Below are 26,518 nucleotides of genomic sequence, written 5' to 3' on the forward strand. Positions count from 1 at the left end.
GTTTAAGGGATATATTAGAAAAACAGATATTCATGAAACTTTAATTGTGTTGTAGGTAGGATTGACAGAAGGAAATTATAACCTTGGCAAAGTAGGGGACAACAGCAACAACAACAACAAGTGGTAAAAAACAAAAAGATATAGCATTGTATGTAGTAAAAGAAAAGAAGAAACCTATGTTATATATACGTGTGTGTACTGTAAAATGTGTGTATGTTGTATGCATGCAACCGCTTCTCTCTTTTTCGTTACTGGACTGTAACCGTCACACCCAAACCCGAGTGCTCAGATCCAGTGGATTTGCGTCGGTCGTTTGATCGTGAGCTATCTAGACGAGGAGAGGACGGAACCATCAAATGACCAGAAGCGTCTTGCTGCATAGCCAACTCAAACTCTGGATCCTGAAGCGAGTTGGATGGCGACAAAGCTGCAGGACTACCAGCCCAGCTGCCGACGGGCGAAAACATGGCCGCTGAAGGACTTGGTAACGGCGATTCGATATTGGGGATGAACGATGGATCTTCGGGTTGCTCGTTGTATGTCTTGAGCGGCTTACTCAATTGTGGCGGAATTGCAAAGCCGTTAGGCACGGTAGCAATCAAAACTGGCAATGCAACCGTGTTGTTGAATGGATGAGACGCAGCTGCGCCAAATAAGTTCCATACGCTATTGCCGCCGGTGGAAGTGTTATTGGCATTAGCAGCATCACCGGCAGATGATGCAGTAGGATCGGCGCCCACGAGTGTTCCAGCGGAACCGCCGATTGGCATGGTGACGACGACATCATAGTTGATATCCAACCCGGGATGTTGCGTGGAAGGCACCAAATCATCCGGCATATTGAAGCGGAACACAGATTGATGATCCTTTGTCTCTTTTGGAATTGCGACAAAGAATGTTTCTGTTTGCAGGGTATGATGTCGTTGTCCGTTGACGTTGCATACGAGTGAGACGTCCATGTGGCTAATTTTACAGTCAGACTGGTTGGTCGTGATAAGCTTGACCGTGCATAAATCGCCTGATAGATGCATATCATGTATGTTTCGGGGGAGGGGGACGCAGAAGGAAATTGATTAGCTTATAATCTCTACATATTACGTTTTCTAACGTTGATTATATGTGCAGTAGGTGCCACGATCTAATAGAATGTGCTTCTTACCAGGGCAATAAGCCGGTTTGATTAGCTCGGCTGTCACTTCAACAACCGCATTGTTGCGCCGGAAAACCTGGTTTTTCTTGGCGCCCGCTCTAGGTACGTCGCCATCCATGGGCATACACGTGACGAATGGGAGGTAAATAACTGGCACACATGCAGTTTCAATGCAGTCGGGCGTATCCTCCAATTCCAAGAAACCTTGCAAGCTGTATTCGATATGATGATTGACATAGCTTCCATGGATCGAGGGTGGAAAGTTGACAAATGGCAATTTGATGGCAAACAAGTACATATGGCTGCCATCAGATAGCTCATTGACTCCTTCTGCTCATACGGATTGACCCCGGCACATAAGTTTAAAAAAAGGGGGGTGGGTGGGTGTTGAATGAGTGGAGTTGGAGGGAAAGAGAATTTTTTCTCTTTCCAGGGGTAATCCATCCTTAATGCGACAAAATGAGGGCTCTTGTTTACCTGATTGTGAATGGTCCCAAACATGTGTTTCTACGTTGAAAATGGTCGTCTTGCTGCTTGATTCATCAAATTGCTCGCATTTGAAAGCCACGCGGATGCTGTGTGCTTTCACGGGCTTATCCAAGTTGAGTACGACGGACCCTGGATAGTTGAGACTTTATTATTAACAATTGTTCCTATCGGTGCTATTGCCTAAAACAGAGAATGTACCATTCAGCACCGATCCAGGGCCGAAAGCCACAACGCGGTCTTGGCCACTGGGTATCACACTCAGGTTGAAGGATCGAACGGGATTTGCTGGTCCGCTGGAAAAAAGATACATGATGATTGGTTTGCTGCTGTTGGTTGCAAGAAGTGTAAAAGAAGGGAAAAGAAAGACGCTGAAAAGAGACGAGCATGCAGTATCTGTTTAAATGTAGGAATCTGATCATGGGTACCTTAAACAAGCATAATTGGCCGAAAGCCAAGAAATTAAGGGGCTGTTCTTGAGTTATCGTCAACGAGGCTGTCGTTTTGTTGTCTTGCTGTTTGTTGTTGTTGTTGTCTACTGTGTATGATACATGCTTACTTAAAAGCACTAAAGCCCGCTAACCACTGATCTTATTACTAATAAACGATATGTTTTACTCCTTGTCTCGTACACACAGTCAGAGCTAATATTTTAGATGCACTAACACACAACTAGTATCTCACTAGGCACTACTGATCTACTGATGATAGGCCATTTTTTTTCCAACTTTAATCTTCCACTTGATGTACCAATCAGTACGGCATGTCTGCGGGAAAATCCAGGGTAAGAATTACCCAGATGTCCATGTTCCCCACTCTTCCACAAAGTTGCTGCTGTCAAAATAAAATGACCGAGCAGCCAAAAAAAAGTTGGGACTGGGTTAAAAGGTTTCGTCGGGCGAATTACCAAATCGGATGCGTCTCCACTAATCCACTCCAAAATCCCTCCAATCAGACACTGAAGAGCACCTATTTTTGGCTTAACCGGCGGGCCTAACTTTGTATCGTGAGTCACCTTGGGGGCAAACGTGCGCGGCCTCTGCTTCTTTCCGCGGAGCCCATCCTGCTGTGTCCTTTCGTTGATCCCCTGGACTGGAAATACCCGCGCTTTCCCAGAGCTCCATCTTGATAGTAGTTCTTCAGCATATAAATAGGCGGGCCAAAATCTACTTTTTTTTTCGTTCTTCATCCATTACAACCACAACAAGAGCTCTTATCTCTCTCTCTTACTCTCTTACTCGTCTCCACATCCAAATACAACCATGTACAGCCGTATTGTTCGTTTCGCTGCCGGTGCTACTGCTACCCAGGTTGGCAAGAAGTTGGCCCTCTCCACTGCTGCAGGTGCCATGGCTTACACCTATGCACAGGAATGCAAGAATGATGTATTCTACTACAACAAGTCCAAGTAATTGACCCACCCAAGATCTGGTTTTTGTTTCCTCTCGTACAAGCGCAAAGATCCCAAGCATATACCTCACATGACGACGACATCCCTATCTTTCTTGAAAAACGAACACTTCTCTTATCATCCTCCACTACTTACTACTACAACTACTACTACTACTACTGCCACCACTACCAGCATTCTAAACACATTCTGCTCATCCCATCATTTCATGCATACTTCTTTCATATAATTCTCCTCATTATGTTCATAAACCATCCTCATTTGTCTCCCCAATCATTCTTATATATCTATATCATAGACTCGTATAGAATAGTTATAGAGAATTATTATTGAATAAACATACAGTACAACTGCCACAAAAAGCGATCATTATATCTGATACATATTGCATGCCCGTGTTAATTGTGCACATGTGGGTTGCTTTGAGATTTAAAAAAAAAAGAGTCCGTGCATTCCGCCGTCTCTCTCCACGGAACCGTGGGACTTGGTTTGATGTCCGGACTGCACTCGGAATCGAACTCCATTTGGGAGATACACAAGAAAAAAAAGATTCTGGATCTGGATGATAGGTTTCATAACAACATCAGCAGCAAACAATAGCGGTTGACAGCTTTTACCCATGCACAAAAGATAAACAAAAGAGTGGAGATAAGACACCTACTATGTTGACAGACGATAACCTGCAATAGTCCTATCGAATATCAACTACCTGCTGTTGTTATTAGCTATCTAAATAGCTATCTTTAAAATTACAAAAGGAGTAACAAAGAGTAGATTGTAAGGACGGCGATCCAATTATTAAAAGAAAACCTCCGACTCACTCAGCCAAACAATTTTTTTTTTTGCCCAGAATATGATTTTCACGCCTTTCTCATGTGCCTACGGCGAAAACCACAAGAGGGCGCAGTAGAAAAAAAAATTGCGCTCGCTGTCTCTTCCCCGCGGAGTAGGCAATTGCTTCCGTCTCGTCAATACTACTATGATACATATTAGCAATATATTAGTGATCGTCCATCGGCAAATAGCTTGTCCCGCGGAACGGTACATTTCTTCATAATGTATATTTATTTGCCCATGCCGGTGCACGATAACACAGACAATTACGGGGCACACATATCACACTAATGAAATGTGTCTTCACATGATGAGAGACATATAGCACCCTAGGGCTTGAAAGCTTATTACACACACGTACACGCATACATACATCATCCTTACATGGTACACCGTAAAAAAAATAACAGCCCTGGATATCCTCTGCTGGGCCCCTGTGAGTCTGCTGCTGCTATGTACTAGCCGATCAATGAAAAAAAAAATTGCGGGAGGAATTAGTCCTCTTCTTTTCAGGGCTTGTTAGTGTTTCTGCAGGTTTGGGTTGCGGCATTCATGCATTTGAAGAGTTATGTCTCTCACCTTATCCCCTTTCCTCCTTCCTTTCCCTTCAGTCCTCCTCGGGAAGCAGAATTAATAGTAGTAGGGAGGAGGTTGCAAGAAAGAACAGGTTTTCTTTTTCAGTACCTACATCTGCCTTTTGTTGCTAAGTACCTATAGAGTCCCTGGCACATATGCTCTAGCTCTTTTTTTCTCTTAATTTTATCAAAGGCCTTACTATGTCGGTGTACCCGTATCTTCGCCAACACGGACTTGAGACTATTCTGGTACTTACTGGTAATGTTCGGAAGAGCTCCTATTTAGAGGAACCACTGTCCTTTCTTTCATTTCTTCCTCAACGACCCTTTCTTATTCTTCTACATACCCACTTCTTTTCCCATTCCTCCCAGCGTTTTTTTTTACTCCTCCTCCTCTTCTTCTTCTTGACCCCTTACTTGTCTTGGATAATATATCTACACACTGCATATGTGTGCCATGTACGTTTGTATGTATGTATGTGCCAGTCCAGCAGCAGCACATACACTCCGCCACTATTTGAACCTTATTGTTCATGCATGAACAGTGGGTGGTGATCATGCAGGTTGATAAAAAGTAAAATCTTGCATGCACTTGGGGATCGGCGTAAAACTTTACTCTTTTTATTTCTAAACCGAAAACCCGTCAGTTTATAATACTAATAACAACGATAGAAAGCCGAATCATGGGTAATAGATAGGATTGTCATAACATCATTCGTTGATTACAGGACTTATACAACAGTGTATGGTGTCATCATTGCCGATGCAACAGCCGCATCCGCCTTCTTGTTGACTTGTATGATAACAACAGCGCGCGGGTCTCATTAAGGTTTACACAATACTATCCTATTCGTCGTCGTCACAAGGACAACAGAAATAGGATGGTCTTCGCACGGCCTTTTAATACGAAATAAAGCAGATGTTGTTGGTTGCTTTTCTAGCCGATGTGTAATGTAATATGTTAATGCATCAGTTATCTTTTGTTGTTTGAGGGAGGGGATTGAAACGTTTGTTATGAATCAACACCAACGTAATTACCACCACCACCCTCGGCAAAAAAAAAAGGTTTGGGTTCAAAGAAAAAGAACCTCTTTTTTGAAATGAAAATGGAACGCGCCATTTTTTCTTCGAATGTGGGAACTGACTTGGATGAGATACATACGTAAACTGTATAACATGTGTGCATGTATGTCTAATGTACATGTATGTAGCGCGAGGAAACAAACAATGATCGTCAGAGATCTTGGCAAGGCAAAAGTATATACAGGACATCCTATCTTGTTACACTTGAACGTAATGGAAAGAGCGGCAGTAGCAATAGCAGCAGTAACAGCAGCACAACTAAGCGGTACCGGTATTTTTCGATGCAATGTAATCGTGGTGGTGGTAGCAAGTAACCCTGAGAAACCAGAAACACATCTCTCCTCCTGTCCTCAGCCCTTTTTCTATCTTCATCTTGAGAATAGGGAAAACCCCTTACTCATAATCAAGAGAGTATTCCACCCCCATGTTTTTAATTGTTCTTCTTGTTGGGAGACATATAGCGAGGGACAGGTCCCTGACTGAATACTTTTACTCGCACTATTTAATTTCTACTATTATGCTAGTATGTAGTCGGGGCTATATATTAAATGCTCGGTAGTAGTGGGTATCATTGCAAAACAGCAAGCAAGTGAAGAATTCAATAAACTAGAAAGTTAGGTTATTAGTCGGATGGAGCAGCACTGACCAGCGACAACATGTGTTGGTTGCTGTTGTTGTGTATATCATACACACAAAACAACAGTAGTGCCGGCGACAACGTGACCATCACCACGCTATTTTGATAATGACGATAGCGATCGATAATTTGAGGTGAATCACTGCAACTATTTCTATTCGCAAAAACAGCAATATTGACGCATCGTACAAGTCGTATGGTAGGACCTTGCCATCATCATTAGATCTTCCATGCTTTGTAAAATGATTGATAGAAAGAGAGGAGCGATCCCTGCATATGTAGAATAAAACATACAAACACTATACGTTTCAACTGTTTTACCGTATATTATTACAGAGAGTGTATGTGATGATCCCTTATTTCTGGTCCTCAACCCGGCAAATTCATATTGTTCTTTCATTATCCATTATTGCACTTACAGCTACCTGCGTTTAGAAAGGAGCATCTTTGGGGAGAGGGGAGCGACGGTAGCAGCAGCAGCAGCAGCAGATCGGGAACGCATACATAGAGGGATAATAAAGAAGGGGGCTGCTTCTTTTCGTTCTCTCTAAATGAGAGGTGTCGATGAATCTTTTTACAGTAAGAACAAAGTAGCATATACATTGTATGGATAGCAGTAGTAGCAGTAGCAGTAGTGCTATCGTAAATTAGAAACCCTTTTTTTTTTGTTCATGGGAGTACCAGCTATGTACCACTATGATACTATGTTTGTAAATGCAAAAAGTAATCCAGAGTTGAATGGCCATCATAAACACACAGGCAATGTGGCCTATAACAATTACATGTGCATACATTACATTCGGTTGTACACACGGTGCACATTCGTGCATGACTGCTGCTCGAATCTTTCTTAGTGGTTCCGGAGTCATTTCATTTCCGTCAAAGAGTCAGTTATAAAGGATCCACCGCACCTACACCTACATATCATCATACTAGATTAGAAAGTGATTGAAAATTGGCTCCATGTCATATGCACTCCTTTCTCTCTTTTTCTCTTTTTTTTTGCTATATAGAAGCACTTTCTTTCGCCCCCCAGTATGCGCACTTCCCCCCTCTCCCCACTTTCCCTCTATAAACCTCCTCGTCCTCTCTCGCTCTCTTCCACTTTCACTCCTCGACCCTTCTTTTTCCCCTGCAAAGAAAAGAAAAGTGTGTGCTGTGCTGTGTTTGTGTGGGAGTCGAGAAGACTCTAAGCCAAGCTCTTTACGTTTCTGAGAAAGGAGGGAGAAAGGATGTTGTGTGTGCTTAACAAACTATCCGGGGGGGGGAGGGTGAAACGAAGGTGCCTGTTTCCCTCCCAGTCTGCTCTCTACTTCGTCATCATTTCAACCAAGCGCTGATGCAGAGAGCTAATCAGTCGGTCAGTCTTCATATTTGATTATTGTTGCTGCTGCTGCTGCTATGTAGCAACAGAGTTGAGTTGCTGTTGTATCACCAGCACCGTCATCATCATTAATAACATCATCATCATCATCATCATATCAGCATGATAAGAGTCATTGGTCTAATCTGTTCCTTTCTTTTCTCTCTTTCTTTCTTTTCCATCAACCGTTGCTACTACTACTACTACTACTACTACTACTACTACTACTACTACTACTGTTATTATTACCATTTGCGCTGTGTTTCTTCTAGCTTCTCCTTATTACTTACCCTGTGTTGACCCTCGCGTTTTGATCTCACCGGCCTGAACCACCCACTCAACCCGCTCAAGCAGGTAAGTTCGGCTCCCTTTCTGTCGATTCCGGGTTCTCCCCCACCCCTGCCCTTTTACCCTGCCCTTTTTTTTTGCTTTTGCAAGATACATGCACAGTGTTTGCTCGGAAACAAGTTAATCTTACCTTCCACTCCCCACCTCCTCCTCCTCCTTCGGGCAAACCAAGTGAGAACTTCATAAAACCTATCATCGCATATCATTTACACACATCGAGCCATCCATTCATCCACCCACCACCACCGCAAACTCATTCTACATGGTTTTGATTCTTGTGTGTGTGAGAGTTCCCTTTAGGCGTCCACACACATACATACATGTCTTATTTTCCCGCCAGCCCCTCCTTCTTTTTTTACACTCACACATAACACAGGCGCATCACACACACAGTCTCTCTTGCGGGTCCTGCCATTCATATATCTTCCCATTGCTAAACCTTTCTTCTCTTTCTTTTCTTGTTCTTCTTCTTTCAACTTCCCGAACTGTTCACTTTTTTTTCTAACGTCTCTTTCCCACTCGCTCATTGCACATATACACTTCTTCTTGGAGCAGCAGCATCGGCAACAGAACAAGCGACGTTTCAGAGTAACCGATCATCATCCAAAGCAGCACACACCCTTAAGCCAACAATCCCTCTTTTTTACCAAGTTTCTTTTGTAAGTAGTCTGATTCATTTTCTTCTCGACTATGCATTTTCTATTTCTTAAGATGGGGAACCCTTCCCTTTCTTGGGCTTTGTTCTGTGAGGGGCTGGGAAGACATGAAGGCGTGCGTATGCGTGCGTATGTGTGTGTGTGTGTGTGTGTGCGCGTGTGCTGCTGCTGTATGTGATATGTGTATGTGATGTGTGGCAAATAATATGTACATATAATATGGCCGCCGCATCACACATACGTCCTCTCTCTCTCTCTGTCTCTCTCACATTCAGGCTATATATCTTGCTCTCTGCACCCTCGCTGCTCCCCCTCACATCCTCCCTCCCCCCCTTTCTTATTTATACCCTCGATATCTTGTTCCTTAGTTTGGGATCACCTCTTTTTTATTTCTTTCTCTCTCTCTCTCCCCTTCTCTCTTTTTTTTTTCTTTTCCGTTGTACCACACATACTCTTCTCTATTAGCCACTAACCTCTTGGTTCGATTTGTTATTTTCCCCTGGCATATCATCCAACCACGTTCTCTGCGACTATTCTAGGTGGCACATATAAAGCATCTTCGAAAAGAGTTACTTTGATTCTCTTTTTATAACTCTGCAAGTCAATCAACGACAGCAAGCATCAGCAGTGACAACACGCGCACAACAACGACAACAGCAGCAGCAGAGCACCTCTCTTATTTATTTTAAAAACACACATACACACACAGATCAATGTATCAGCATTCGACATATACCTCACCGCAAACACCCACATACCCGTACAGCAACAGCAGTGCTAACAGTACGCCGACAACCTTACCATCGGCTGCATCGGTAACAAACATGAGCGCTAAGCCCTCGCACGAGCACCTGACTCACCAGCACCATCCGCTAGCAAGACCTGCATCCATGCCACCTTCCTATTATCAAAAGTACCCGGGTAATAGCCAAGGAAGCGGTGGCTACTCCATTGGCAACAATAACAATAACAATGAACCCACCGCTCACGGAGCAGCAGCAGCGGCGGCGGCAGCAGCAGCGGTAGGAGTACCAGGAGCACCGCCACCTCCCAGAACCTTCCCGGGTCTTCTTCACGAACGCAGCGACAACCATTACGAGACATCTGTAAACCGTACTTCATGGCAGCAGCACGACTCGTCTTTCCGCGACTACAGCAGTAACAACAGCAATCACCACCATCCGCACCACAACAACAACAACAGCCACAATCATGATGACTCTACCGACCATTTACCGACTAGCTTACCCACACCCTCAGGCGTGCCTGCACTCGGGTACCCTTCTAGCGCGAATACGAACAACAATAGCAATGGCGCAAGCAGCAATAATATTAATAATAGTAATAATAACAGCAGCAGCAGCAACAGCAGTTATTTTGCAGCTCCACCGCCGTCGACACCTGTACCACCTCCTGCATCAGCCAGCAGCACGACTACTCCTGCTTCTGCAACCAGTGGCGGTGGTATGAACAGCATAGCGGCAGGTGGAGGTGGAGGAGGCATGTATAACCATAGCCATCATACTGCCACTACCGCCAACACCAATGACGGTCGTCAGCACCTCTATCATCCTTACGCAGGCAATAGACGCCATTCGGCAAGTAGTCTCGGATACCCCAGTAGCACTGGTAGCAGTTATCCATACGGTCCAGCCGGTTTACCTAGTTTTGCCGTACATTCTTCACCACGGCCACCCATCATACCACGTCCCAAACTGACCACGACCCTTTGGGAAGATGAAGGCACAATTTGCTACCAGGTCGATGCAAATGGTATTTGTGTGGCTAGACGACACGGTAAGTCTCTCTTTCTTCCATTTTTGTATCGAGTGTATAGTGTGGGGAGGATGTTTCGAGGAATGGTTACCCTGTGTAGAGAGGTTTAAACTCAAGCTCTTTTGAACTTTCTTGAACTTTAGACAATGATATGATTAATGGAACGAAATTACTCAATGTTGCCGGCATGTCGCGAGGTAAACGCGATGGCATTTTAAAGAATGAAAAAGGCCGTGTAGTGGTCAAGGTTGGAGCGATGCATCTCAAGGGCGTGTGGTAAGTAGTAGCCTTCTTTTGCATATTAGTATAACGCACACACACACACACACACACTCTCTCTCTCTCTCTCTCTCTCTCTCTCTCTCTCTCTCTCTAGCTAGTACGCTATATTAAAAAAATCCCCGTTTGTGTGATATGTCTTATACTACATAGGATCACGTTCGCTCGAGCCAAGGCGCTCGCTTCACAATACAAGATTGTGGACATTTTGCATCCTCTCTTTGTGGACAATCCAAGCAACTACCTGTATGCATCGCCGATACATCATACCCATCATAATCACGGTGCTGCAGCTGCAGCTGCTGCTGCAAGCATGACTGGCCTATCTCCTGCAGCGCCAACGACTAGCACTGCAGGAAGCCGCATAGACAGTGGGTTTTCTACTGCTTCCGGAATCACCGGTGGTGGTGGTGGCGGCGGTGCGTTTAGACAAGCGCCGTTGAGTCATCATCAACATCATCCATCGTCTCCACCCTCGTTATCATCACAGCAGATGTCTTCACCACATGCATTCCAACCTCCACAAGGTAACTTTACAGAACTCTCTTGCCCTTCATGATATGTGTAACAACGGTCGACAAAAAAGAGACTAATGCATAAATTGTGCATGAAGGACTTCGACCTGTCGGAGAATACCATTCGACAGCAAACAACAATGCAACCTCGTCGTCTTCATCATCGTCGATCTTGAGTAACACCAACAACAACAACAACGCTGCCAATGGACCACCACCAGCAGGGAATGACATGTACAACTTTGACTATCGTGGCCCTCCTCCATCAAATGATGTTGCGTCGCCTCCCATAGGCGGATTGGTGTCGAATTATCCAGGTAGTGGTGGTGGCAACAGCACGACTTCTACCACTGCCACTGCTACTACGGGCAATCTCTCGGGGTATCATCTCTACCATCAGCAGGGCGATGGACCAAACAGACATGCCAACTCGGCAGGCAGTGGTGTAGCAAATCCATAATTCTTTCTACTATCTCCTTTCACCAAAAGAAAAACACTAAACACACACACGCACACATCCGAAATTACAAAAGAAAAAAAAACATCTGCCTTCTTTTCTTTCTAAAAAAAAACCATCTTGTTATCTTTGCAAGCACACAACTCATAAAACTCATAGCCACAACAACACACTCGCACACACACACGAAAAGGTCACTTCTCCTGCTGTAATAAATTCCTTCGCAATTTACTCACACTCTCACTCCCCGTCTCCCCCTCCACCGACCCACCCAAATCACCGAAACACATACCCTTTCTTTTTCTTTATGAAATGTACTTTTTTTCTTCTTATATCAGCAGAAAACTTTGTTAGTGTTTTATCTTCTTTTATTCTTATATTGTTTTGTTTTGTTTTTTTTTCTTTTTGGGATTTTCTTTTTTAAGCTCATCTCCATTCAAATCTTATTAAACTCGACTATATGTATATGCAATGCTAGTTTTTTTTATTATATCGATCGAAAGTATATCTATCGTGACTTTAATCACTCCCCCTTGTCGTACATACGATATGCAACATAATTGCCTCCCGTCGATATCAAAAGAAAAAAGCATTCCAAAGCAGGGTCACACACACATTTTAAAACGCACAGCATATATGCTCGAGTGTTATATATACTCATATGATATATATATATATATATATTATTTACTTTTGACCATTCACCCTAGACGGTGTCTAATAGTAGCCAAATGCGACAGTAAGCGTGATCAGTTGAGTCAGCACTGAGTAGATCTATCTCCCTAGTTTGTCGTCCGGACGATAAATTCATAATTCAATACACCTACCATAATCTTGACGAACTCCTCAAAGTTAATCATCCCATCACCGTCCACATCGGCCGATCGCATCATGCGCTGTAACTCGTCTTCTGTCACAGTCTCACCTGCATTTACAAAAGTAGTAGCAGACAATAAAAAAAGTTTAATCGATATGTTATGCATTTACGTGGGTGAAAAGAAAAAAAAAGAACGATCAGGCAGGATGATCGATTTCAGAAACTTTATGCGCGCGGGTTGGGGACAAACTTGATAAAGGGGAGGATGGAACGAAGGCGCAAATAAATTAAAGGAGAAAGAAGAGAGCGAAAAAGCGTACTTACCAAAGTCCAAGAGTCCCTGTCTCAAATCCTCTGCATTAATTACGCCCTTCTTGTCCTTATCCAGCAGCTCAAAGACTTTTCTCAAGCCTTCCTCGGGACATTGTGCTCGTTGCTGCCACATCCGATATGAGAAAACAACACTTTTCGATTACCATCATATAAGTCGATATACTTTACCCGTTCCATGATTTGCAAAAAGTCGTCGAACCGCATTGGATCTCTAACCTTGCTCAGCTACATATAAAGAAAAGAAATCACCGTATCTGATTAACAAGGATCATGATCTGCATTGTCGTCCTTTCCTCTATTCAAAACCCCCTTTGTTGAATAACTTTAGTATAATATGTCCTTGGTAACTCACTTGTTCGTTCAATTGTTGCTCAGAAGCGCCAACCTGAGCCTTGTTGAAAATCCCCCGTAATGTGGCGACAGCGAGTGAGCTTTGCCCTTCGGCCATAATATCAAAAACCGATTTGAGCTTGGCGATCTCGTTGTCGTTGAACTCGTATCCAGTCTTTATTTTTTCGCATAATGGCGATTTTTTTTAGTTTGCTGCTCGATAGAATAACGTAGTTTTCTGTATTTACCATATCTGCGTCTTTTTGGGTAAGGTCTTTCCGAAGATATAATTCTCAACCTGAAAAGAGAGAGAAAGAGAGAAAGAGAGAGAAAGAGGAATCTTTTAAAATGAACGAACACTTATCATGCTACCCATTGTGATAACAAGGAATTGTTATTCTTTTCCTTTGTTTGTTTTATGTTACTTCTTTCCATAACTTCTATCAATCATTCAATAGCATCATTTAATTTTTATCATTGATTCTTTGTTAGCAAAAAAAAGGAGCCACATGTTAACTTCAATGTTGAAGTCGATTTATACTACTGCTACTGCTACTAGTTGTTTGCTAACCTTAGGAAATTAAACGCTTTGTTGCATCCACAACCTGTCTCCAAACCCTGCCAAGAACATCATGGTTGCCATGAGACCTATCACGAATGACATTCATAACCATAGTAGCCAGTCGCCAAAGCATGGTGGCCTAGTAACCAGATCGCTACGGCTTGCGGTGTGTGTGCTTCCTTCCCTCTCTCCAACCTCCAATTGACATACTAACATGACAGCCGATCGCATTTCGCTCATGTTTTCTTGACCGCCGCTTTTACCTGACCTGTGACAAGCTTATATAAGGCGCAATAGACTTAATATTCCTATAGTAGGGAGGAAAAACGGCTGAACATTAGAATATGCTGCCAACGTTCCAAGTGTCTTTATATAACAAGTAGGACTCAAACTCTGTTTCTTGGAACGTTTTGGCAACAGTTTGTTTTAAGATGAGTACGAGCAAATGTTTCAACAAGAACATCGTTCAATTGATGATATCATTATTTATTGATTTTTATCAGTAAAATATGATAAATAAGTTATATAATTAAAAGGAGTTATAAACGGCAGTTGATGCGGTGTAGAAGACGGTTTGATGCGAGAAAAAGAATGTTTCCTGGGAGTATTGCAGATTGATGACTAGATTTAAATTCGCTCCGTAGCCAAAGCCGTCGTTCATCAAAATTTCTTAAATAACGAGTTTGTCAGGCGATACTTGAGATAAAGGCATATAAATGCGCCACATGCGTAGACTGCCCCATCAAACATTTGTATTCCGAGGTATCCATTATTGGGTGTTGCTTGTTGAATAGCTGCTGAGATCGGCGTTCCCATGGCTGAAATTGAGCTGCAAATATAAGCAATGGAAAGACCTGAAGAAAGTTTCTCCATGCCGACGACGCTCGCTGTAATAGGTGCTGCCTATAATCACACAACATATACACAGCTATAATCAATCACCTATATCAAACACTCCAATCGGGAATAATAAAGAAGAGCATCATACCAATGCATAGTACTGTCCACTTGTCCAGCCCCAGAGGATACAAAAGACCAAGAGGATTGTGTATGATTTAGCAAAAGGCCATATGCAAAAAGAAAATATGCTGGAAAGAAACAAAGTGATGATGTACATATTGAGTCGGCCGATTCTGTCTGCAACAAAGCCGAGTACTATACGGCTAACGGCACTCATGGCTAGCAGAATAGAGAGTAGATTAGAAGCATCTGTTGTGCCAATCCCAATGTCGGCTGCGTACTCTATGTGTTCATATAGCATTTCATCAATGATTGATTTATAAGTGAAAGTACTCTTTTTCCATTATAAGGGGGTGGGATGGGCTTTGGGCGTGGTAATTATGGCGAATAACCTGATTTTCTACTTACTTGGAAAATAGAATACAGGTGCTAAATAACCCATGAGGCCCACGACCGAGCCAACAAGCCAAATGTTAAAATTTTTAATTTTGAACATGGATAACTGGATAGGTGATTTGATAGGTAAGTTTTTTCTGTACGAGCTTGGAAGACGATCCTTTATCAGAGCTGCTCCCAAAATGCAAACTCCTAAACAGAAAAATCCTATAATGCGATATGCCCATGCTATGCCATATTTATGGATTAAAGCATTTGCCTGTATAGCAAGAACGATACAAACACATCAGTAAGCTGACTCTTCCTAAATGAGATCGTATCCAGAAAAATGAGGTTAGTCTTACCATAGGACTTATCGCTAGACCACCGAGACCTGTCCCAGCTGTGCTGATTCCCATGGCTGTAGCTCGCCGTTTGCTAAACCTTTGAATATAACAGAAAAAAAGAAGAAAGCAATAAGAAACAAATGATATGATGATGCTCCGGATCATCGTTTCAACTTAAAAAAAAGTTGTTATGTACCATTGAGGAATGGCTGATGAACTTGACTAAAAAGTGTATTAATTGAAAAATCATATTTAGTACAACATAAACGTAAACAGCTAAGATGTAGTATATGGTGATGTATTCTACTTTACCATGTAAAGAAAAGAGGCGCCAAATCCGTAAAGCAAACTTTGTGTTAGGAAGATGTGCCACACTTCGGTACTGAACCCTGCGAGAATAACACCAAGACTCATCAGAGTACCACCTAGAAGGTAATTGAATCTTAGGCCAAACCGAACAAGCACGACGCTGATAGGTGAAAATATATTCAGGCAAACGTTGATGAGGGACCCGACCGTCATGAGCTGGATGGTGGTTGCTTTGCCTTCCAGGATAGACGTTGCAAAGGCTTGAGAGAAAATGCCCCAAATATTGGCAATACCGAACGTGACAAAATTTGCAAGAAAGCATGATGCGACTACAGCCCTACAATAACATAATCCATGTAGTAAAAATGAGTAGACGTTAAATAAAACTTCTATAGTGTGCTTTCCTGTCTCCTTTGTAAAAAACAGAGACCATCAAATATTGCGAGTAGTAAGTCAACATACCAGCCATAACCTCCCTCCGGGAATTCATCGAGAGCATCTGTGGGTGGCTCAACGATACTGCCTACATCCATTTCTTATAATAGAACCATAAAGGGTTATCAGTAGAGGTAGTGTATTTTCGAGTAGATTCCATCGTGGGAAACGAAAGTATGCTTACGAGAGTAGATTTTTTCAAGGGTTTTTGAATCTTTATCAGTATCACGCTGATTGATATGCGATAACTTTACATCGTCAAATGTGGTTGGAGCAGCTTTCTCGAGGTCCAATTGATAATTATGGCTCTGTTGTGTAGCAGTAGATGTAACAACTGTGAGTTTATTGTCATCTTTGGAGTGATCTGAATTAGTTGTCATCTTAGTAGATTTTTGCTACCAATGTGAGAGTGAGTATTCGTATTGAGTTGATAAAAAAGAGATTGAAAAAGGAGAAAAACTACGGTGGTGGAAGAAAGACGAGCGACAAATCCGTTCTGCGAAGAGTTTTATTCAGTATCTGGGGTATAAAGCAGCCGTATATGTGTGCCTACACTGTTTTTAGCAACCGAGCGGGAAGGGCACCTTTTTCTATTCGTAGACTTTTGATTTGTCGTATGGCAGGGACGGCACAACATTTTCACGATGATAGATAAGGTTTTTCGATACCATCTGCCATGTGGCATTGGTATTTCATCACTACTTTTAAAACGTATATTACGTTTTTCATGTTGGTTCAGTTGGGCACACAGCTAGTACCTGGTCAATTATATTGTTATTCTCGCTTTTTGAGACCATAAGAAACAATTCGAATATTGCTTTGAGAAGAAATCGCGTACCAGAATGATAAAAAAAAACTCAGTAAGTCAGTTTTTTGTTTTTTTCCTTTAAAAGCTATGCTGCGTTTATAGCTAGAGATTTCAGAAACATTTTGTATATACTTGGCTTTTTTTTTTGCGGGGAGCCCTGACTTTGTACTATCATATTTGTAAAGAACAGATCTGAGTTAAGCAATCGGCAACTAAACCTTATCTTGCTTTACTGCAAATGAATCATCGACTGTGAAACATATCCGAGCTCACGGAGCAATTTTTTGTATGGTTTTTATTTTTCCTTCTTTGCTTGTGTCTAAAGTAAACGGAACGAGTGTGTAACAGTGCGCGTCTATTAGAGCGAGCCAGCTGCTTGAATACTTTCCCACACCCTGCACAGAACCGGGCTACTAAGTAGCGATTCTGAGGTCCTGAGTGGTTAATTTTTTCTGCTCCGGTTTTTGATAAGATTCTCATCACCAATCAAATTACAAGAAAAACTAGTTCCGTATCCTGAAAAATTCTATAATGGTAGACAGCTAGATCAGGTCCCTTACCCATCACCAACTCTTCATGACCACGTTGGTATTATATTCTTGGTCGTCAACTACCAAAAATGTCTTAATTTTGGAGGATGGTCGGTATTTCTTTATTAGACCAAAAAATAGCATTAGAAAATTGAAGTCTTCAAAAAAGTCGGCCGATGCACCGGAAGGAGATCCATCGGTATCCAAATCTAGACACCAAATTCTAGAGCCAATCGTTCGAGCTGTTACCAAATTATAATACCAAACAAGCTGATACAGAGCTGGCAACTTTTCTGCTCGGGGAACAGCGCCGACGTTTGAAAGCCCTCTCAATGTGCCGTGAAGCTCAGCGTCTCAAATCTATTATACAAAGAAAATCATTGGAAGTGCTAGTATAAATTCTTCAGCAATTGCGTGACAGCAAGTATCTCTCTTGAACAACAGTATTAATAGCAGTAGTATGTCTCTGTAAATATAACCATATGTAAAGTACATGCCCTAACTCATTGACAAGAAAGGCACCATCCACAGTAACCTTGAACCAATCGCTATTATTCTGACCACAAAAATAAAAGCAACCTTACTAGATATGATCCGCACTGTCCGAACCGTGGTAGAATTCAATCAATACAGTTGTTTCATAATATAGCTAGTACAGAGTGTAGTATCTGATCTCAGGATACGCATTAGAATCAATTCCAAGAGAGAGCACATGATGTATTGATTACGCTCGGTTCGTAATGGTTACTTACATGGTTTTTAGCATCGATTTTGACAGCAGCAACAACGTTTATGAGCAGTACGAATAGCATCCCAAATCATGCTACAGCATAAAATTTAAAAACGAAGAAATAGCGATATTATGTACGAGGAAAATATTTGTTGTATATAAGTAGAGCATACATATCTTGTTAAGTTTCTAGCATCAATTTTCAAATTTGTGTGAAGGTAGTGAGGACCGAGAGTTAAGAAGAAAAAAGTTACTGGTACACTGCCAATTTTGCTTGTCTGCCGGGCTGCAGTTGAAAGCATTACGGATTTGTAATCGAAGAGGTTGACACTGTTATTGTAGCTAATCCCTTCACATATATCAGCCTTGAGATTGAATCCCTATAAATGTATATGAGAGCTGGCAGACACGTTGGTAGTTAGCAGTATTTGATGTGCGAGCGAGTAAATCTTCATTAGAGATCACCCAAACTCTACTTCAACAAACATATTATTGTACCATGCCAGATTAAAAATTGAGAGGTTCGTGATGTTGCGCTTTACTGCTGAATTTATAATGTTTACTGCTCGGACCATAGTACATAAAGTCTATTACTGTGAATATATATGTAACAAAAAGAAGCAGTTGAACAACCTTTCTTGTTGCTATTCTTTCCAAAACTAAGAAGTTAAGAAGTATAGGACGTGTAGCGTCAATGTCATGTCTTATTTAATAAAAACGTACACAAAAACTAGCTCTAAATTATACAAAAGAACTATGATTGTCAATCTTTTTTCTTAAAAATCAATTGTAAAAGTATTTAATTATTGTAGTAGTAAAAATTCACTTTATCTTATTTGCTAACTATACGGTGATAGATAGTACGGTAAAAAGGCTGAAATAAGATTTAATTTCCAGTGAAATGATGTTGGGCAAGTGCCATCACACCAGCGGCCATAAGAACGTTTTGCAGGTTCAAGTAAGTCTGTGTGTTGGGAACAGCATACATGACTGTTGCCGCGGACTCTTCTGTTGCATTTTGGCTAGAGCTTCCACCGCCACCGCTACTGCTGCTTCCACCGCCGGTGCTACCGCTGCTACTACCTGTTTACACATGCATCATACAATATTATTATCTCGAACTCATTAAACGCTACTAATATAAAGATTCTCTGCTCGATCCGTCCTCTGTGAGGGACTTACCACTGCTGCTATCACTGCTACCGCTGTCTCCACCACCCTTAGCTGCCAAAGTAACTAAAAAAAAAGAAAGTCATTCGTTAGTACCCCATGCACAACATGCCATAAGTAGATTCTACTAAAAAATACATTGGGTCAAGCAGATCAAAGCAAATAAAACGAGGATAAAATGGCGCATGGTGTTTGGTGTAGCTAGACAATTAAGAAGGAAAAGAGAGAGAAAAAAACGGTTGTGCTTTTGTTGAGAGGTAAATTCATTGCAGCAAGCTATTTATATAGACCCAAATCATTTTGTTTTTTAACTAATACCTGGATCTTGCATGCACAAAGAACTTTTCTGGCATCCTGGATCGAATCGTATTTGCACATACACCATCTAGCGTGACACAAAAATTAGCAGATTGCGACTCTGTTGATTTCTCGCTGTGGCTGAACAGTGTATTATGGAGAGTGTTGTTGCAGGCAGGAGAATAGTTTAGATAGCGCTGTTAGATACTCATTATCATCTTTGAGGCTATGCATCTCTTTTTTCCTTTATTATGTGAGGCGCAGTATTTTATCAAAGGTATTGATCAAGTGTTTGAAAAGAAAATCGCAGGATATATCTCAAATAGGAAAGAATACTACGTGTTACCCCTCATTATTTTGAGTTACTATTGGCATGGTTGCTATGCCAACAATCGACTAGCGGTGTAGTCATTTTTAAGTAGTAGTATCGGGTATAGTAAAACGTGTTAACAGACGTACCATATATCTGGTTTCTATCTTACATTTATGACTCCACCTTTTTTAATAACATACACTGCGCCACAGTGATCATCATCTACATACTGTTTCAGACGATCGCGTGCCATCATGAACAATTTGTTGGTATGTATTACGTTACACAGAGACAGTTCATTGGGCAGCGCATCACAGTCGCTAAAGTATAACATGAGCTATTTGAGCAAGAATTCAAATATTGCACTGTGCTCCATCATGTTTGCCAGCTGCAAAATCGTATAAACATACATTTTTCTTCCACGATTCACTTTAATTTATATATTTCCTCCTTATGTAACAATCTTTTCTTGTAAATGGCATGTCGGACGCTTGCAATAACTTCATGAAATGCCATCATATAGTTGTGGCTGCCATCTTAGCTGTTTCTCTTCATCATCATTGACACCACTACTACCAGCAGCGCCAGATCGGTCATAGTACTATATCTTCAAAAGGCCTGATACAATATTGCATGCCTTTACTAAATCTCGCCATTCAGTGTGAGTACAGTATTCGCGTTTTGCCTTGCCTTTAGGTATATCATACCGGCATATTTTTGGACTTTTTTGAGCATTTTGCACTAACAGTAAAACTAGCTCGCGCGCAACAGTGTCGATGATGTCTTAGTGATACTGTTATATTCCTAAGAGCTTTCATTTTACATTGGAGGAAAAGAAGTCGCACAGTGAATATTTGATTGTGTTTGATGCATCTGATTTTTTCTGTTAAACCCAATAAATAACAACACATGTTTGCATTGTTTAAATAACAGCTGTCTATATTGACTAAATGCTTATATAAATCACACCTTTTGCTAGTATATTTTAATAACACTGGAGCCTTTTCTGTTTTGTTTGATTAATGACGATGTCAACACTTTTTAGAGGGGTGCCGATTTAGTGTCTTTTACATGTTTCTACGGCAAGATCCTAATGGTTAAAACATACTGATCAACATACGCCGGTAACATGCTAAAAGTATTCAGGAAACATTATTTATTTTGATGAATATGTGACAATTCCTTCGATCCCCACAAGCGAGAAACGGATATATTGTACGCATTCGATTTTCAATCACGCTCATGGTTAAAATAGCTAGCAAGTAACATATATGGTGAAGTGAAGCGTCACAAATCTTTTATCTTCACTTCTTTAAGGAATTTTGCTGTAAATACAACGCTTTCTTGAGCAATTTACTTGCACTCCAGGCTGTGCTGATCAATATTTTCCATGAATGGTGAAGAAAAGTGTACACTAAAGAATTGCGCTCACAAGTAAGGAAAATTGTACAGCTTTACGGTCCAGTGTTACTCTTGCACTAGTTTAATAAATTCATTACAGCTTGTGTGTCTAATAGTGCTCATAGTGCTGTGTAATTATATGTATAAAACAGTTCAGCTGGGGATCTAACAAAAAGAGCACAGCCTCATTTATATGTTTCAAGAATATTCGTGTGTGGATCTGTGTGGGTGTATAAGTATGCATGTGATACTAGTGAGCAACCTTCGTAGACCGAAGCGGCATTCTGTAGGGTACAGCATCAACCCCGGTGCTGAGCATGTTTATATTTGAAGAAGGAGGGACAAAGTCACAGTATTCATGGGATGCACCGTGTGAGATACATAGTTTATTTAAGGGGTTTATGGAAATCATCGTCCACGTGCAATCACAGTCTCAAACACATAAATTTATGAGCAACAAAATGATATATTTTGGTGAAAAAAGCGCGAACCATATTGTAATGTCATACAAAACACAAGGGAAGTACTTTAAATGTGATGACATTATACATACTCCTGTTAGGGCATTGGTAATAGAGTGAACGGTGCAACATGGATAATAGTAATTACTTAGTAGCTAACAACAAGGTCCGCCTCCTGTTTAGGAAGTGTAGCAAGACAAGCCTTGATTCTGGGCCTGCCTTCAAATGCTTTTATGAATGCATCTAGATTCGGACATGACTGCAAGAAACAGGGTTGGAGTAGGTGACATTATAAACGGTTGGTTAGATGCTACAAAACGTACATAATACCCATCCTTTGTTATACAGGTATTACCTCAAGTTTCTCCAAAAGCTTCTCCTGTCGAATGATGTGGTAAACCAAGAAATCAGCGTATGTGATCTATGTGTTGTTGTTTACAACAGTGACAGTGTTATTGGACGTGATGAGCTATGCTATCACTGCACGCTTTTCCAGGCACATACCTGGTTGCCTAGGGCATAAGGTCCGTTAGTATATACCCCATATATTCTTTCGAATCTGACAACATGACGTGGCGTCTCTTCAGTCTCATGGTATTTAATTTGTTCCTATCATAGAATGAATATAGAAAACCCCATATCGTCAAGTAGTTCGACCCTTTTTTTCCGTTGTGGCTAATCTATGTTATCGCTACTTTACATACTGGCTGGAAAAATATCTTGACGTAATCTTGCACCCATCCGCTGGCTAGATCGGCAGTTTGTTCTGTGAAATGATCATATTCAAATTTACTCGGTTAGTAGCCTAGCAACCAAAACGATATCTTTATCACTTTACCACAGGTACTATACATAAACCACAATGTTCATTGGTACTTCTGAGCTAACGATCATCTTTACCTAGCTGCTTCCCAAGAATCCGTAGAAGAGGCACAGTCGTACCAAAATATTGCCCATCTTGGGTCTCAATAAATGGAAGCACAGCCACAGGATATCTATCAATAAGTTTTGGTGTCATTTTTTCCCACTCTGCAAAACCAACGCGAATGTCTTGAAAAATAACACCGGCATCATGGAGCAGTAACCTTATAGCTTCGGCACGCCCCCGTGCTGATGTTGATTAAGCAGCAATAATGAGTCGAAGATACATAGACATCGTAGCCTGTACGTCTTGACGTTCCCTGATACATTGGTACTTACTTCCAGTGTCAAAGTAGTAAAGCTTCGAGTTTGTAAACGAGATCATAATCTCTACAATATTATAGATTGATGGAAATAACTTCCAACGGATACATATTATATCCTTACGATTGCTTAGTAATATCAATTTCCAAGAGAGTGTATACGTATACTTAATACCTCCGGAAAGTCATTTTTGCGACGCTTCGTGCACTGCTCCGTTCCGGATTCGATAAAAACCAGCAATGGAGCTGCTGCGCAGCATAGCATAAACAAACGGAAAAGCAAATAAAGAAACTTTCACGTTTTGAAAATATAATTTCAGTATCAATGTACCACACCTCTTTTAAAACAGACACTACTGCTGCAAGAAAAATGGATAATCATCTCGAGCGTATATATTATCATGCAATTTCTGGGATATGATATATCTTAACCAAAGGATTTTGGCTGCTGATTCCACTTGTAAAATATTAGCGGTAAATGTATATGATAGAGGAAGAAGCCAGTTCTATTATCTCGCGGGTATATCAATACAGTAACCAATATGATATGCGTATATGTAGAAGATGGAAAGATTCCATAGGTATCTGAGCAAATGAATATTATCATTGTCATTGTATGATTGTGACGTTGTGGAGAAATCCGTTTATTGATCTCGTGTACGCCAAAAAGAACTCACTGCTCCTAGTACTTAGTGTAACGTTAGAGCATATACAGCAAAGCTTTGAAAACAAGTTTCACAGTGTAATAGCACTCAGTATTATGCGACTACTCGACTGGGATAACGATTTGTGGCTCATCCGTGGGCAAAGATGTGATATACTCCTTTAGGTTCTTCCGATTCTCGAACGCTTGGACGAACTTGAATAGGTTGGGCATGTCCTAATCCGTTTTGTTATTTAAAAACAACAACATACAGTTATATAATGCTATTATATCGTATATAGTCGTAGTTCGTTCATTGTATTTTTACATACCTTTTCAAGTAAAGAGCCCAAGACCTTATCCTGTCTCATCGCAGCATACACCATGAAGTCTGCATAAGTAATCTACGCATTTTCTTACTAATTTAATAACTGTGAACTTTGATTAAATTGCTTCTGACGACAAAATCATCCCTTTTACCTGCTCGCCCAAAAGATAAGGCCCTTCATTGTAACGACCATACATGCGTTCCATTCTTCCGCAGTGGATACCTTTCAAGTTCTTATCATGAACTTCTTGTTGATCCTAAAAAAAGTGGTATGCAGTATCGTTACCAAAGTAGTGCAATGTATGTATGTACGTGAGGATAAAGATATTCGTGATATCTGAGACCACTTCCAAGCTCCACGGAATAGGTGGACTACCATATGAACTTACCGGCTGGAAAAAGATTCTAATACAATCCTGAAACCAGTCGCTCACGAAATCAGCTGTCTGGTCCACAAAATGAGACTTCTTCTTGTCAACAGCATCATAGCCTGATAATTTTAAAGGTCGGTGTATGATTGAAAACGATTTAAAAGTCTCTTTTGTAGCTTAAATATATTTTATTCGTGAGCTCTTACCCAATTGTTGACCAAGGAAGCGCATCAGTGGGGCGGTTAACCCATAATATTCACCATCACCAGTCTTCACTAGCGGTAGCGCAGCAGCTGGATAGTCTTCAATAATTTCATTTTTGAAAGCAAGCCAGTCTTTAAATTCAATACGAATGTCTTCGAAAGAGACATCAGCATCATGAAGTAGCAAGCGAGCTGGTTCACCGCGACCTTGAGCTATATAATCATAGTAGCAGTTATTGAAATGCACTATTCCTTGTCTTCTGTCTTGCGCATGAAAGACCTTTATGGCGATGATGCTATGTACTTACTTCCAAGATCAAAGTAGTAATACTTCAAGTTTGTTAAGCCTGTCATATCGTTACTATAGTGTAGCTTTTGGTGAATGGAAAGTTAAAAATGTGGTAAGAAGAACTAAAGTTGTATAATCAAGAACGGAACTCTTTATATAGACCTAGCATTTCCCAATATTAAATGTGACGGATGCCAAGAGGCTTGGCTCCCTTTATTCCTGATCTTGGCGTATAATGTATAGTACATGAGAATATGAGAAGATATATGTAGACTAATTTGGGGTACTTGGTGGCGTTGGAGGTCATGTTAAACATATACGTTTTGTGTCAAATCAAAAAATAGTGATGACGGCAGAACGGGTGGTACCAAAAACAAATAGTGCGGGATTTGAATCAAACACCAGGTTGCTTTTGCACTTGATGCGTGGAAACCGTCGTGTACGACTTCTCAAAATGAGCAACTTCCCTTCGGGCTGGTTTTTCATTCAATCAAAATGTTCTCACCAAATGGTTCTTGATGTCGCTTGGGACTCGCTCAAGGTAACAATTGAACGCTGCTTAAGTACTTTTCTCCTCCATGAAGAAAAAGGCTCGAGTTTCGTTCATTGCTGACTTCTTTTATTGCCTGCTTGTATGCACTCCCCGACAAATATAGACGGCTGCCAAGATTGTAGTATGGCCAAAGAAAGAAGTCGATAACGATAATCAACTTTGGATGTATGATCATGGATACCTCATTAACAAAAACTCTGGCCTTGGTAAGCATATAAAAGTGGCAGTGGCAACAGTAATAGCAGAAAAAAAGGGGGTGGGGGTACTGGCGTACAATAGCTGACTTTTTTCTTTACATACACGTATGTATGCATATGACAGTGCTTGATATCCAGGGAGGTAAGAACAATGAAGTCAAAAAGAGATAAATTTTGGATTTTAACATGCATCTGCAATAGGTGTCCTCGAGAACGATAAACAGGTTATTCAGTATAAGCGAAAAATGATCGAGGACGCGCAAAACCAGAGATGGTACTACCGCGAGGATGGATTCATTTATCCACAAGTCAATCCAAACCTTGTGCTGGATATCCGAGTATGTTCTACAATCATTTTAAGGGGAACGGTTGGATTATGATTTTGGTGATCTGATGACGGTATGACTTATCAAAAACGATGTATTTGAACTATTATATCGTTATAGGGAAACTGGACCAAACCAGGAACAGTAGTATTGCTTTACAATCGCAAATACAGTGACAATGAGAACCAGTTGTGGGACCTGATTCCGTACAACGAAAATAATGGATCTGGTACACCAGTTAGTGGAGAAACGCCCGGATCGGAAGATGGTGATTACTCGTTCAGCACGGCAAGCTACGCGCTCTGAAAAGGAGATCAGCACTGATCATATTGTATTTTACCCGTTGTTTTGATTTTGAAACGAATATATGCGCACATACAACGTATGTCACATCAAACTTATGACCAATGCTTTTGCTTTTCCATTCAGCATTCCCTTTCTCCCACTCCTTTATTGTTCTTTCTCATTAGCAATCAGCAAAATAAATTTAACTACTTATACGATCGGAACCAATAACCAATAGGTTTTGCAGGACCGACTCGCGTGTATATGTAACGTATGTGCGCAAAAAAAATAAAAGAAGGTTGCGTATATGTACAGCGCTTATTTCTATGGATAAGGACAGTAGATGAGAAAGGGATCAGCGAGAGGTTTTTTTTGACTTCGGTGATACAAC

The 26,518-nt window shown here is 41.1% G+C and overlaps 9 protein-coding genes across 9 annotated transcripts; 2 read left to right on the forward strand and 7 right to left on the reverse strand.

Annotated features, from left to right (window-relative positions):
* Positions 1–51: 51 nt before the first annotated feature.
* Positions 52–2,123, reverse strand: BDB00DRAFT_196007 (uncharacterized protein). Its single transcript, XM_053116430.1, has 4 exons — positions 1,838–2,123; positions 1,628–1,768; positions 1,160–1,483; positions 52–1,018 (listed from the first exon to the last, which is right to left on the reverse strand). The coding sequence occupies exons 1-4, from the start codon at positions 1,947–1,949 to the stop codon at positions 249–251; spliced, it is 1,347 nt and encodes a 448-aa protein (XP_052982108.1). The 5' UTR covers positions 1,950–2,123; the 3' UTR covers positions 52–248.
* Positions 2,124–2,828: 705 nt separating this feature from the next.
* On the reverse strand, positions 2,829–3,412 carry BDB00DRAFT_812168 (uncharacterized protein). The gene has a single exon (XM_053122674.1). The coding sequence runs from the start codon at positions 3,106–3,108 to the stop codon at positions 2,863–2,865; it is 246 nt and encodes an 81-aa protein (XP_052982109.1). The 5' UTR covers positions 3,109–3,412; the 3' UTR covers positions 2,829–2,862.
* A 6,633-nt stretch (positions 3,413–10,045) lies between these two features.
* Positions 10,046–11,157, forward strand: BDB00DRAFT_759601 (transcription regulator HTH, apses-type DNA-binding domain-containing protein; the record flags this gene model as incomplete). Its single annotated transcript, XM_053119142.1, has 3 exons — positions 10,046–10,340; positions 10,463–10,595; positions 10,752–11,157. 3 exons carry the CDS (start codon positions 10,046–10,048, stop codon positions 11,155–11,157), a joined length of 834 nt encoding a protein of 277 aa, XP_052982110.1.
* A 1,100-nt stretch (positions 11,158–12,257) lies between these two features.
* Positions 12,258–13,213, reverse strand: BDB00DRAFT_759439 (uncharacterized protein; the record flags this gene model as incomplete). Its single annotated transcript, XM_053119123.1, has 4 exons — positions 12,258–12,287; positions 12,398–12,495; positions 12,712–12,823; positions 13,073–13,213. Coding segments are annotated over 4 exons (381 nt in total), but the record flags the coding sequence as incomplete, so codon positions are not given.
* Positions 13,214–14,272: 1,059 nt separating this feature from the next.
* On the reverse strand, positions 14,273–16,136 carry BDB00DRAFT_759546 (major facilitator superfamily domain-containing protein; the record flags this gene model as incomplete). Its single annotated transcript, XM_053119131.1, has 7 exons — positions 14,273–14,515; positions 14,601–14,854; positions 14,981–15,227; positions 15,313–15,391; positions 15,491–15,516; positions 15,607–15,940; positions 16,066–16,136. The coding sequence occupies 7 exons, from the start codon at positions 16,134–16,136 to the stop codon at positions 14,273–14,275; spliced, it is 1,254 nt and encodes a 417-aa protein (XP_052982112.1).
* Positions 16,137–18,863: 2,727 nt separating this feature from the next.
* BDB00DRAFT_812177 (uncharacterized protein) lies at positions 18,864–19,513 on the reverse strand. The gene is made up of 3 exons (XM_053122675.1): positions 19,415–19,513; positions 19,289–19,342; positions 18,864–19,189 (listed from the first exon to the last, which is right to left on the reverse strand). The coding sequence occupies exons 1-3, from the start codon at positions 19,461–19,463 to the stop codon at positions 18,993–18,995; spliced, it is 300 nt and encodes a 99-aa protein (XP_052982113.1). The 5' UTR covers positions 19,464–19,513; the 3' UTR covers positions 18,864–18,992.
* Positions 19,514–21,771: 2,258 nt separating this feature from the next.
* BDB00DRAFT_937392 (uncharacterized protein) lies at positions 21,772–23,048 on the reverse strand. Its single transcript, XM_053129251.1, has 7 exons — positions 22,949–23,048; positions 22,834–22,858; positions 22,649–22,743; positions 22,453–22,514; positions 22,253–22,357; positions 22,104–22,169; positions 21,772–22,007 (listed from the first exon to the last, which is right to left on the reverse strand). Exons 1-7 carry the CDS (start codon positions 22,992–22,994, stop codon positions 21,897–21,899), a joined length of 510 nt encoding a protein of 169 aa, XP_052982114.1. The 5' UTR covers positions 22,995–23,048; the 3' UTR covers positions 21,772–21,896.
* Positions 23,049–23,272: 224 nt separating this feature from the next.
* On the reverse strand, positions 23,273–24,878 carry BDB00DRAFT_812181 (glutathione S-transferase). The gene is made up of 6 exons (XM_053122676.1): positions 24,786–24,878; positions 24,481–24,690; positions 24,293–24,393; positions 24,056–24,160; positions 23,908–23,979; positions 23,273–23,812 (listed from the first exon to the last, which is right to left on the reverse strand). Exons 1-6 carry the CDS (start codon positions 24,829–24,831, stop codon positions 23,699–23,701), a joined length of 648 nt encoding a protein of 215 aa, XP_052982115.1. The 5' UTR covers positions 24,832–24,878; the 3' UTR covers positions 23,273–23,698.
* A 64-nt stretch (positions 24,879–24,942) lies between these two features.
* Positions 24,943–26,490, forward strand: BDB00DRAFT_812190 (ricin B lectin domain-containing protein). Its single transcript, XM_053122677.1, has 5 exons — positions 24,943–25,307; positions 25,423–25,525; positions 25,641–25,658; positions 25,718–25,854; positions 25,963–26,490. Exons 1-5 carry the CDS (start codon positions 25,113–25,115, stop codon positions 26,146–26,148), a joined length of 639 nt encoding a protein of 212 aa, XP_052982116.1. The 5' UTR covers positions 24,943–25,112; the 3' UTR covers positions 26,149–26,490.
* Positions 26,491–26,518: the final 28 nt, after the last annotated feature.

The sequence above is a fragment of the Zychaea mexicana genome (genome assembly GCF_025766255.1).
Source record: "Zychaea mexicana strain RSA 1403 chromosome Unknown BDB00scaffold_18, whole genome shotgun sequence".
Taxonomy (NCBI): domain Eukaryota; kingdom Fungi; phylum Mucoromycota; class Mucoromycetes; order Mucorales; family Lichtheimiaceae; genus Zychaea; species Zychaea mexicana.

Excerpts from the sequence above, each read along its gene's own strand:
- BDB00DRAFT_812181 (XM_053122676.1), bottom strand. The coding sequence starts at position 24,831 with ATGACAGGCTTAACAAACTTGAAGTATTACTACTTTGATCTTGGAA. Across the intron at positions 23,980-24,055 it reads CTTATCTTTTGGGCGAGCAG|ATTACTTATGCAGACTTCAT; the intron begins GTAAAAGGGATG and ends GAAAATGCGTAG. Across the intron at positions 23,813-23,907 it reads TGGGCTCTTTACTTGAAAAG|GACATGCCCAACCTATTCAA; the intron begins GTATGTAAAAAT and ends AAAACGGATTAG.
- BDB00DRAFT_812168 (XM_053122674.1), bottom strand. The coding sequence starts at position 3,108 with ATGCTTGGGATCTTTGCGCTTGTACGAGAGGAAACAAAAACCAGATCT.
- BDB00DRAFT_812177 (XM_053122675.1), bottom strand. The coding sequence starts at position 19,463 with ATGCGCCATTTTATCCTCGTTTTATTTGCTTTGATCTGCTTGACCCAA. Across the intron at positions 19,343-19,414 it reads TTTGATCTGCTTGACCCAAT|TTACTTTGGCAGCTAAGGGT; the intron begins GTATTTTTTAGT and ends CTTTTTTTTTAG. Across the intron at positions 19,190-19,288 it reads TAGCAGTGATAGCAGCAGTG|GTAGTAGCAGCGGTAGCACC; the intron begins GTAAGTCCCTCA and ends ATGTGTAAACAG.
- BDB00DRAFT_937392 (XM_053129251.1), bottom strand. The coding sequence starts at position 22,994 with ATGATCTCGTTTACAAACTCGAAGCTTTACTACTTTGACACTGGAA. Across the intron at positions 22,859-22,948 it reads TTACTACTTTGACACTGGAA|CACGGGGGCGTGCCGAAGCT; the intron begins GTAAGTACCAAT and ends AATCAACATCAG. Across the intron at positions 22,358-22,452 it reads TCAAGATATTTTTCCAGCCA|GAACAAATTAAATACCATGA; the intron begins GTATGTAAAGTA and ends ATTCTATGATAG.
- BDB00DRAFT_196007 (XM_053116430.1), bottom strand. The coding sequence starts at position 1,949 with ATGTATCTTTTTTCCAGCGGACCAGCAAATCCCGTTCGATCCTTCAAC. Across the intron at positions 1,769-1,837 it reads CCCTGGATCGGTGCTGAATG|GGTCCGTCGTACTCAACTTG; the intron begins GTACATTCTCTG and ends TCAACTATCCAG. Across the intron at positions 1,019-1,159 it reads CAAACCGGCTTATTGCCCTG|GCGATTTATGCACGGTCAAG; the intron begins GTAAGAAGCACA and ends TGCATCTATCAG.
- BDB00DRAFT_812190 (XM_053122677.1), top strand. The coding sequence starts at position 25,113 with ATGACGGCAGAACGGGTGGTACCAAAAACAAATAGTGCGGGATTTGAA. Across the intron at positions 25,308-25,422 it reads TCGCTTGGGACTCGCTCAAG|ACGGCTGCCAAGATTGTAGT; the intron begins GTAACAATTGAA and ends CGACAAATATAG. Across the intron at positions 25,855-25,962 it reads ACCTTGTGCTGGATATCCGA|GGAAACTGGACCAAACCAGG; the intron begins GTATGTTCTACA and ends ATATCGTTATAG.